Source organism: Phyllobates terribilis, unplaced genomic scaffold (genome assembly GCF_046119375.1).
Source record: "Phyllobates terribilis strain yellow unplaced genomic scaffold, ASM4611937v1 Scaffold_2__4_contigs__length_985480577, whole genome shotgun sequence".
Classification (NCBI taxonomy): Eukaryota; Metazoa; Chordata; class Amphibia; order Anura; family Dendrobatidae; genus Phyllobates; species Phyllobates terribilis.
In genome coordinates, this window is record NW_027362762.1 from 802,210,152 (window position 1) to 802,222,199 (window position 12,048).

The window sequence follows — 12,048 nt, forward strand, 5'->3', positions numbered from 1 at the left end:
TCCACTAGTCTGTCTATGGGCCCTGTCCGCCTGCTTACCTGGAAGCCCCTGCCCGTCACTTGCCTTGCCTACCTGACAGCCTACCTAGAGGCTCCCGCCTGTCACTTGCCGTGACCACCTGACAGCCTACCTAGAGGCTCCTGTCTGTCACTTGCTGTGACCACCTGACTGCCTACCTAGAGGCTTCTGCTCGTTACTTGCCTTGCCTGCCTGACAGCCTACCTAGAGGCTCCTGCTCGTTACTTGCCTTGCCTGCCTGACAGCCTACCTAGAGGTTCCTGCTCTTTACTTGCCTTGCCTGCCTGACAGCCTACCTAGAGGCTCCCGCCTGTTAACTGCCATGCCTACCTGGAGGCTCCTGCTTGTTCCTGCCGTGTCTGCCAGTCCGTCTGTCCGGACCACCCATCAGCCTGCTAGCCTTGCTCATCTGCTGTACCGGTCAGTCCTTGCCATCTGACCCGTAAGAGTCACCTGCTCTCTTACAAGGTCGTCCCCAGAGTAGCACCTGGTCCCTCTGGGTCGATTGAGCCACTGTACGACCTTGGTCGGTCCGAGTTGATACCTAGTTACGCCCCTCTGGGTCCCTCCTTGCACCGCAGCACAGAAGTTCCACCACCCGGATTCATAACATGAAGGTACTAGCTTGCACCAGAGTTTTTAGGGACTTTATAGCAAAAGGGTTGAATACATACGCACACGCCAATTTTTATTTATTTTATCCAGTATATTTAATTTTGGCCTATATTTTTCTCTCTTCACTTCACCAACTTAAACTATTTAGTTCTGACACACAATTCGGATTATAAAAATATTTAAACACAGTTTGTAATGTAACAAAATAGGTAAAAAGCCAAGAGGGGTGAATACTTTTGCAAGGCAATTTATGGGGGCCTTAGTTACAGCTGTTATTTGCTGGTGAAGGTGCTGACATACAGAAAGAGAATGCTGGGTGACAACTAAAATTTAAGCAGTGTCTTATGAGAAGCAAAACTGCAGGGAAGTGAGTACAATATACACTAAAAGAGGTACAGACCTTGATAGGCAAATAGGTAGCGGGCTAGTAATGGAATGTTGTATTTCTGCTGGAGGTTTTTTTTTAAGCTTACAGTTTATGATTTGCTGCTTGGTGATATAAAACTTTAGTTTTTAGTGCTTTAAAGATCTATGACTAGTATTTTAAAGATATACACACGTGGTCAAAATTGTTGGTACCCCTCTTTTAATGAAATAAAAACCCACAATGGTAACGGAGATAACTTGAATCTGACTAAAGTAATAATAAATTAAAAATCTATGAAAATGAACAAATGAAAGTCAGCCCTGCTTCCACAGAATTAAAAAAAATTAAACTCATGAAATAGGCCTGGGAAGAAATTATGGCACCCCTGAAAATAATATGACAAAACGGACATGTTAAATCAAGTTGTGTCCACTAATTAGCATCACAGGTGTCTACAATCTTGTAATCAGTCAGTGCGCCTATATATGGGGCTACAGATACTCACTGTGCTGTTTGGTGACATGGTGTGTACCACACTCAACATGGACCAGAGGAAGCAAAGGAAAGAGTTGTCTCAGGAGATTAGGAAGAAAATTATAGACAAGCATGTTAAAGGTAAAGTTTATAAGTCCATCTCCAAGCAGCTTGATGTTGCTGTGACTACAGTTGCACATATTATTCAGAAATTTAAGATCCATGGGACTGTAGCCAACCTCCCTGGACATGGCCGCAGGAGGAAAATTGATGACAAATCAAAGAGACGAATAATACGAATAGTAACAAAAGAGCCCAGGAAAAATTCTAAAGAGATTAAAGGTGAACTTCAAGCTCAAGTAACATCAGTGTCAGATCGCACCATCCGTCGTTGTTTGATCTAAAGTGGACTTCATGGGAGACGACCAAGGAGAACACCATTGTTGAAAAAAAATCATAAAAAAGCCAGACTGGAATTTGCCAAACTACATGTTGACACGCCACAAAGCTTCTGGGAGAATGTCCTATGGACAGAAGAGACAAAAATGGAAGTTTTTGTCAAGGCACATCAGCTCTATGTTCATAGATGGAAAAATGAAGCATATCAAGAATAGAACACTTTCCCTACTGTGAAACATGGAAGAGTCTCTGTTATGTTCTGGGGCTCCTTTGCTTCATCTGGCACAGGGTGTCTTGAATCTGTGCAGGGTACAATGCAATCTCAAGACTATCAAGGGATTCTAGAGAGAAATGTGCTGCCCAGTGTCAGAAAGCTTGGTCTCAGTTGCAGGTCATGGGTCTTGCAACAGGATACTGACCCAAAACACAAAGCTAAAAACATCCAAGAATGGCTAAGAGGAAAACATTGGACTATTCTGAAGTGGCCTTCTATGAGCCCTGACCTAAATCCTATTGAGCATCTTTGGAAAGAGTTGAAACATGCCGTCTGGAAAAGGCAACCTTCAAACACGAGACAACTGGAGCAGTTTGCTCATGATGAGTTGGCCAAAGTACCTGTCGAGAGGTGCAGAAGTCTCATTGACAGTTACAGGAATTGTTTTATTGCAGTGATTGCCTCAAAAGGTTGTTCAACAAAAAATTAAGTTAAGGGTACGATCATTTTTGTCCGGGTCCAAGTTAAATTCTGTGACCATTGTGGTTTTTTTTCTTTCATTAAACAAGTGGTACCAGCAATTTTGACCACGTGTGTATGATCTATCCCAGAATGTTTGACCTACTTAGATTTAATTTCTTTTTTTCAAGAGTGAACTTTAGTTAAGAGAGTTGAGCCAGAAAGGAAAGCATCTGCCCATTTTTTATTTTATGTAAATAATGTTCTAATTTGTTAATCTCTGGTTTGTATTCTTTACACTTTCCAAGAATTTTAACATTAACAATAGAAAATAAAAAATCTACTTAGTAACTTTTAAACAGCAAATGATATACTTTCAAATTAATTTGTCCAATTTTTTTCCCTACCTAGGACAGGCCATTATAGTCTAATCAGTAAGTTTCTACAGAGTGGTTGAACTTTGTTTTTACACGGGCGCAGTGGCTTGTCTGTAAATTTGCTGCCCCCGGTATTGCAGCTCATCCCACTCATTTGCAAAAGAAACACCATCAGTATTATGCCCCCAAGTATCTCTCTAAACAGATCATTATTGGAATAAGTGTGCTTTGCTCCATATATACAGTACATATAACTAATAATTTTTATTTTTGCAGGACTATTGCAAATTACCTAATATGGAAATTTGTGTATTCAAGAATTTCAAATCTCAGTAGACGCTTTCAATATAGACAACTGGAATATATCCGGGTAAGAGGTTGAATTTTCTATATATCTGCATTTTCTTTTACAATCTGTCGTCATCTTTTCATTAGAAAACTGTGATGGACTTTAACCCCTTTGTGCATATGGACATACAGTAGTGTGAAAAAGTGTTTGCCCCCTTCCTGATTTCTTATTCTTTTGCATGTTTGTCACACTTAATGTTTCAGATCACAAAACAAATTTAAATATTAGACAAAGATAACACAAGTAAACACAAAATGCAGTTTTTAAATTAAGGTCTTTATTATTAAGGAAAATCAGGAAGGGGCAAACACTTTTTCACACAACTGTAACTGTATGTCCTACGCTGGGGTAACTATGTATGTAGGAGCGCTCAGGAGCAGAGCTCCCTCCACACTTGGCTAATGCTGTTTATATTAAATAGCGGACATCTGTCTCACGGTCAGAATTCAGTTTCATCTGCAATTGTTAACCATTTAGATGCCACTGTCAACATCTGACAGTGGCATATAAATGGCATCATAAACAGAGTGGGCTCCAATCGACCCCCGTCTCTGCCATCTTGGTCCTCCTCTGATGCTCATCTAAGACAGTTTATTTAGGGGAAAAGTTCTGTGACGCCACCCGTGGTATGCGGCTATAGTTGGCCGCCGCCGCTGCTGAAAGAGACCGCTGGGGCCGTTTGTGACGCAGCTGGGATGGATTTGCTCCCCACTGGTAGAGCGGGGCCCCAGGGCTACCGGTACAGTTAATGTAGGCGATTGTGGATGTTGTGGTGCAGGACTGAGGCTCCAGATAATGACCAGACGACACAAGAATTCCTCTACCTTTACTTAATGTTTGATGGTGCAGACCGGGGCACTGGTAACAGAAGGTAATGGAGATCCGGGCAGCCTAGAAGCAACTTCGGATCCACCTCGCCAGGTGGAGTTGTAGGCCTTCCGTCTGCGCTGTCCTCTTTGGCCCTGCTGCCTAAAGCTATGCTGCGGCCCTCGTTCCTGAGTGATCGTTAAATCCTAGCCCGTACGGAAGGCAGCTCAAGCCTTTTACAGCTGTCGCTCCTTCGTCGCGGCTCTGGGCTCTAGTATGCTGCTGAGCTGCCGGGTGTTTGGTGGGCCAGGAGACCTGCAGTCTCCTGCCCTCCGGATTTAGCTGCCGGGACTTCAGTACCCAAGCAACCACGGACTCCGGTGTCCGGTTTCTGGAGCTTTTCTCTGGGGCGAGCTTGGTCACAGCTCCCCTCCCCAGGCTCTCCCTCTCACACTCTCCTCCATCCCCAACTGACTTTTCTCACTCCAACAGACTTTTCTAACCCCCGCCTCCGGGCTCCAATTTAAAGGTGAAGCTCCTCTGAAACCGGGTTAGAGCTCCCCCTTCTGGCCTGGAGCCAGGAAATATGTTGGATGCTGGTGTTACCTGATAAGGGAACCCCTCCTTGCTTTCAGGCTTGGCATCACCCCCTGTGAGGGAGGCAATGCCAATGTGGCAACCGGACTCCTGGGGTGCCACATTCCCCCCCCTAGTTAAATTCAGTACTCCCTGACTGATAACACCTTTAGAGTTAAACAATTACCAACAATAATGATTCATATTACCAAAAATGTGCAAAGTCTCAAAAAGGCAAAAATTACAGAACAACAACAAAAAAAAAAAAATTGGGAGCAGTCATTGCGGCGCTTATTCTTTACGCCGCTATGCAGGAATAATCTTTTTCCAGGTACCTGAAGGTTGGTTGGTGGGAACCGCCTTAACCCACTTCGTGTATTGTCCCTGGGCGTGGCTGGGTGTGGCTTCAGGGCACTCTGTCGGTGGGCCTGGTTTTCGGCCACGCCTGCGGTTTATTTTCAAGGCTAACAATTTAACTTTACTCAATATTGTTCTGACCACATCTAGTCCTGTGGTCCATTTGTCCATAAATATAATAACTATATGCACTCTCGATTGCTTAAAAGTTCTTACAGGAAGTCTCTGTAGGCTCTCATGCTTAACGGTTGCAATTATATACTGTACACTATAATCTTATTACACCTTAGTCCCTATAACGGGCAGGGAGCTGACCTCTGGTACTACGGGTTGATATACGCAGTACAGTTATTGCTAATGACCTACCCGGGTCTCTAGTGTCTACCGCTGGTGTGGTGGGTGCACTATTCACTACGCTACTTGTGGACCTACGTAATACTGGTATACCACATTGCTATCTGCGAACTCCTATACTCTGACAGATTCACCGCTAGCAGGGGGTAGATTCACTCATTCCACTGTGGTTATGGCATCTGTTGCTGGGACCGTCTGGTCTCCCAGCTGTTCTAGAGTCTCTTCAGCTTCTGGTAAGGCTACTTGGGGAAAGGTCAGAACAGGTACCATGATTGCTTGGTTCACCTGCGTCCAAAACCGGGGAAATTCTCCAAGGATAGTTTGGACCGTCTTTTCCACCTTTTCTGTGTGCTAGGGGCTGTTTTGGTCTTCCTCTTGGTGTCTCAATTGATCAAGGGCATATCTTTAGGTGGTCTCTTGAGACTGCCACCAAAGTCTCTCCTCCATCTTTACTGATGAAGCATACCCTGGTGTTGTTGAAATTTGAAGGTAAGACGGTGTATGGCTCAACCTCCCACTGATCGTCTAATTTGTGAACTTGTCTCATCCTTTTGAGTACCTGTTTTCCAGGTGACAAGGGAACTGCAGGTGCATGCTGATAAGTTCTTTCCTGCCTCTGTCTCGCCTGGGACAAACTTCTCTCTACACATGATGTCGTCTCAGGTGTTAAAACTCCCATGTCTAAGTCAATGGGTAACTTTCCAGGTCTTGCCCTCATCAGGTAGGCGGGTGTACAGTTGGTGGAGTTCACCGGGATGTGGTTATATAGGTCTACCAAATCCGGTAACTTCTCTGGCCACAGGCTACGCTCTTCTAAGGGCAGCGTCTTCAACAGGTCTATTACTGCCTGGTTCATTTTCTCGCATAACCCGTTGGTCTGGGGATGATACGGTGTCGTCCTTATTTTCTTGCAGCCGTCCAAGTTACAGAATTCCTGAAACACTTCTGCTTCAAAGGCTGTGCCTTAGTCGGTAAGCACTCGTTCAGGGTAACCGTGCGGGCGACAAAAGTGCCATCTTGGCCGTCTGATCCTTCACTGGCACTACTACCAGGAACCGGGAGTAGTGGTCTACTGAGGTGAGAGCGTAGACATAGCCTGACCGGCTTGGGGCTAGCTTCACGTGGTCCAAGGCTACCAGCTCAAGTGGTTGTTTGGTGACTATGGGCTGCAGGGGAGCCCTCTGGATATCACGGTCTTTCCGTCTCAGGTTACATGGACCACATTCTTGACACCATCTCTCGATTGCATTCCTCATGCCAACCCAGTAGAATCACTCACGTAGCAGGACTTCCAACTTCTTCCACCCGAAGTGTCCTGCTCCATCGTGGTACGCCTCTAAGACCATTGGCGCATCCCGCTTCGGGACTACCACCAGCCAGTCCAGTTCGTGTGTCCGGGAGTTGATGCTTCTCCGACACAGCTTTCCCTCGTAGATGAACAGCTTGCCCTTCTCCTTCCACAACTGTTGGGTCTCCTGTGGAGCATCTGGACCAGGGTGCAAGTCAGTTTGTGTCAGCAACTCCTTTACTAGGTGGACAGCCGGGTCGCTATCCTGCGTCTCTGCCCATCCATGGTGGGGCAATGGGTTAAACGTGGCCTCTCTGTTGGTGGAGCGCTTGTCCTTCACACAGTGAGAGCACTGGGTCACCCCGTGATGATGGAAAGCCGGTAGCTCTATCTCCTCCAGCTCTTCCGGGTCTTCTCCCCCATCTGGCAAGTCGGGCATCCTGGACAGCGCATCAGCATTAGCATTTTTATGCCGCCCCGCCCGATACTTGATGTTAAACTCGTAGTTGGACAGCTGGGCCATCCATCGCTGCTCCAGCACACCTAGCTTCGCCGTTTCAAGGTGGGTCAGCAGATTATTGTCTGTGAAAATGGTAAACTTCACTGAAGCCAGGTAGTATTTGAAGCGCTCCGTTACAGCCCAGACTATGTCTAGAAACTCCAACTTAAAGGAACTATAGTTGTCGGGGTTCCTTTCCGTGGGACGGAGCTTCCTGCTGGTGAAGGCAATCACTCTCTCTCTGCCTTGCTGTACCTGGGACAGCACTGCTCCAAATCCAACGTTGCTGGCATCCGTATAGAGTATAAAGGCTTGGCAATAGTCCGGGTAGGCCAGGACTTCGTCTCCCGTAAGGGCCACCTTCAGGCGAGTGAAGGATTCTTCTTCTTTTTTACCCCACTCGAACGGAGGATTTGGGTTCTTGGCCTTCTTGGACTGGCCCACTAAGAGGTCCTGCATGGGTGCCGCTATCTTGGTGAAACCCTTGATGAATCTCCTGTAGTAGTCTACCAGCCCGAGGAACTGCCGCAGTTCCTTGAGAGTGGAGGGTCTTGGCCAGGCTTGATCACGGTGACTCCTTCAGGGTCTGGTGCTACACCTTCGGCGCTTACCACATGGCCTAGGTAATGCGCCTTGGGCTTCAACAGGTGGCACTTGGACGGCTTTACTTTCAGGCTAAAACCCGATAATGCCTCGAACACCTCGGCCCGGTGCTCCAGGTGGTCTTCGCACATCTTTGAGTAGACGATTACGTCGTCCAGGTACAGCAGAATGGTTTAGAAGTTTTTGTGTCCTAGGCAACACTCCATTAACGGCTGGAATGTTCCCGGGGCATTGCAGAGCCCGAATGGCATGCAGTAGAACTCGCAGAGGCTCATTGGTGTTGTAAACGCGGTCTTCTCTCTGTCCGCCTCTGCCACGGGAACTGCCAATACCCACTGGTGAGATCTAAAGTGGAGAAATAGTTAGCGGATCTCAGTGCAGCTAATGATTCCTCAATTATGGGTAATGGGTTGGCGTCCTTATGTGTAATGCGGTTAATCTGCCTATAACCAACGCACATCCTCATTGTACCATTTTTCTTTCTAACGAGGACTAATGGAGCTACCCAGGGGCTACAGCTATCTCTGATCACCCCAGCCTCCTTCTTCTCCCGTAACATTCCCTTGGCACATTGATAGTGAGCAGGCCGTTACCTCTCTTTAATGGGCGGATGATCTCCTGTGAGGATATGATGCTGGACCCCTTTTACTTGCCCAAAGTCTAGTGGGTGTTTGCTAAAGACTCGCTCATATTCTTGGACCATCCGGTACACCCCATGCTTTTGGTGCGAAGGGGTGGAGTCCGTGCCTACTTGTAGCTTCTGACACAAATCCTCCATCTGCCCCTTGGAGCCATTGTCCTCCGCCTGTTCGGGCGGAGGCAATGGTTTCACTGCCTTTATTGCGTTGTTACTGACAGTGAACAGCTTAGCAAGGGTGGACCTCTTTCTCCCCACAATTCAGGATGCGTATCGGTACTCTCCCCTTGCGGACATCGACTACCCCCCTGGCTGTCAAGATGGTGGACCTGCTATCAGAGTACACGGGTTCTACCAAGGCCTGATAATCTTGACCCCTGAGACCTATTGCTGCCCGACACCATATTAACATTTCACTCCTAGGGGGTATTGCAATGGGGAATGGATCACTCACTCTGACACTGCCGACTTCTCCAACAGACAGCTCTACTTGTTGTCTCTGCATCAGGGCTTTGATTCCTTCTGCAGAACTCGCTGCTGACTAGAACTAGCAGTCTCTGCGACCTGTTGCAACAAAACAATAATTTCCCCAAGGCAGTTCTCTACCACATTGGTGCCTAAGGTTATCATAGGATGGCTTTCTCAGCGATCAATATCTACAATAATCAACCCTTGTGATGGCAATTCTACTTGGCCCACCTCTATGGTCACCTCTTTATACCCCACCTGAGGCAAGGACTGACCATTGCTGGCAAAGATGTTAAAGTGTTCATCTGGACTGCGGGTAATGTCTGAATTAGCCCAGTATTGTTTAAAAAGGTTATATGGCATCGTTGTCACCTGGGAACCGGTGTCCAGTAACGCATTCACCAGGATGCCATCAATTATGACAGGCAGGACCGGTCGTCCTCCCACGTACTTGACTCGCCATCTTTGTGGGCTTGGTTGTCTTACTGCTGGGGGTTGACCCTCTGCCCCAGGGGTTGCTCGTTTAAATCACAGAATCTTGCGATGTGCCCCGCCTTTTGACAGCAGCGGCAGATGGGTTGTCCATTCTGATCGTAGCGATCGCTGTCTCTCCCTCTGGTCGGTGGAATTCTTCTCTGCTGTCACCAGGGGACATCATCTGGACTGGAAGCCAGCTGGATCCTTTCCTTTGGAGACACTTGCATGGCCTGCATGGTTTTGGTTAGTGTAGCTACAGTTTTGGTCAGCTCCTGGACCTGAAGGCATAGGTCTGCAGAGGGGTCAGTATCTAGGGTCTGCGCATCAGCCTCCACAGGTGCCGGGGAAAAAGACACTGCCTCCTGGTGGTATGTGATAGCTGGGAGCCGGAGGGGTGCAGTGCCACTTGGAGTTGATTCTCGGAGCACCCAGATGGCCCGGTCTTTAAATTGCGCAAAGCCTAGATCAGTGTTTTGCAGAGCCATAATACGCAGCTGTGTCGGGTGAGCGTTAGACAGGAGCCCATCAATAAACTGTTCAGTTAGCAATCTGTCCTCGTCTTGCACACGGTCAAGGTCTACCTGTTTAATAACCTGCAGTGCCTCCTGCAGGTTTAGAGCATTGTCCCGTACACTGTCCTGCACCCTTTGTTTGCACCCGTAGAACTTCATTTTAATCTCCACTGCTGTGCGGGTGTCAAAGGTATCCTTCAACCTGGCCAGAATTTGCTTAACAGCTTAACACCTCCCTCTGGGCTGCACCGATTAGCTAGCCTATAAGGATGCTGACTTTTTGCTTCTCAGACAGGGGGTACACTTCGAACAAACTATGCAGTCTCTCCTCAAATTCGCTCAGGGTGTGCGACTCCCCTGAGTACTGAGGCAACTAAGCCGCCCCTAAGATATACGGCATTACAGTTGCTGCCGCCGGCCCTGCAGCTGGACCCTCTTCTAGGTTGGGCATCTGGCGTACCAGTCTGCTGCTCTGCAGGCGAGAGGGATCGCTTACCCGGCGGTTCCGGATCGGGACCTCCTGCTTCCCCCCGGCTGACGTCAAATGACGTGATTATACAGTTCAACAAAGTCTATGGCACACAGTTATACCGGGCTACGACGATCCTGTTCATGACGCCAAAAATGACGCGCCCCTTAGAACCACGGGGTACTAGCCACCGGGTCAGTCGGTTCCATGGGATAGTCACGGGGGCGTGACCCGGTCCGGGGCCCTAGGAGGCCAATAAAAAGGACAGTTTATTTAGGGGAAAAGTTTTGTGATGCCACCAGTGGTATGCAGCTATAGTTGGCCGCCGCTGCCGAAAGAGACTGCTGGGGCCGTTGGTGATGCAGATGGGATGGCTTTGCTTCCCACTGGTAGAGCGGGGCCCCAGGGCTACCAATATGGTTAATGTAGGGGATCGTGGATGTTGGGGTGCGGGACTGAGGGTGCAGAAAATGACCAGACGACACAAGAATGGCGGTTTCCTCTACCTTTACTTGATGTTTGATGGTGCAGACCGGGTCACTGGTAACAGAACCTAATGGAGCTCCGGGAAGCCCAGAAGCAACTTGGGATCCCCCTCGCCAGGTGGGGTTGTAGGCCTTCCTTCTGCACTGTCCTCTTTAGTCTTGCTGCCTAAAGCTAAGCTGCGGCCCTCTTTGCTGAGTGATCATTAAATCCTAGTCCGTATGGCAAGCAGCTCGAGCCTTTTACAGCTGTCGCTCCTTCGTGGTGGCTCCGGGCTCTAGTATGCTGCTGAGCCGCCGGATGTTTGGTGGGGCCAGGAGACCTGCAGTCTCCTGCCCTCCGGATTTAGGTGCCGGGACTTCAGTATCCAAGCAACCACGGACTCCGGTGTCCGGTTTCTGGCACTTTTCTCTGGGGCGAGCTTTGTCACAGCTCCCCTCCCTAGGTTCTCCCTCATCTCTCTCTCTTGCTCTCCTCCGTCCCCAACTGACTTTTCTCACTCCAACTGACTTTTCTAACCCCCACCTCCAGGCTCCAATTTAAAGGGGTAACTCCCCTGAAACCGGGTTAGAGCTCCCCTTTCTGGTCTGGAGTCAGGAAATATGTTGGATGCTGGTGTTACCTGATAAGGGGACCCATCATTGCTTCCAGGCATGGCATCACCCCCTGTGAGGGAGGCAATGCCAATGTGGCAACCAGACTCCTGGGGTGCCACAGATGCATATTTGGTATTGCTGTAACCATACTGACCTGGAGAATGAGTTTTCCAGTTTTTTTTTTTTTACCATGCAATGAAGAACGTAAAGCAAAACCCCCAAAAAGTTTTATTTTCTTTATTCAGTAAGTTGTTTGTGTCATTCACAACTGTAACTCACCCTGCAAAAAACAACCCTCATATAGCTGAGTCAATGGAAGAATACAAAATTCAACGCTCCAGGAAGAAGGGGAGGAAAAAACAAAAGTACAAAAATGAAAATTGCCCAAGAGTGAAGGGGTTAAAGAGGATCTCTCACCAAGCCAAAAGTGACTGTTTTGTTTGCACTTTTGGCTGCCACCTATGTATTCATAAGTTTTTATTTTTAAAATCCATCATACAATTCCAGCGATATGATCCTTTTTATTTAGTGCGGACAGCACGATGACTCAGTGGTTAGCACTGCAGCCTTGAAGCGCTGGGGTCCTGGGTTCAAATCCCACCAAGGACAACATCTGCAAGGAGTTTGTATGTTCTCCCCATGTTTGCATA

The 12,048-nt window shown here is 47.9% G+C and overlaps 1 protein-coding gene across 1 annotated transcript in view; it reads left to right on the forward strand.

Annotated features, from left to right (window-relative positions):
* PHEX (phosphate regulating endopeptidase X-linked) overlaps positions 1–12,048 on the forward strand; it is a 401,425-nt gene that overhangs the window by 275,660 nt on the left and 113,717 nt on the right. Inside the window, exon 10 of the mRNA XM_073667505.1 lies at positions 3,200–3,293. Coding sequence (XP_073523606.1) covers positions 3,200–3,293 — 94 coding nt within the window. The remainder of the gene's footprint in view (positions 1–3,199; positions 3,294–12,048) is intronic.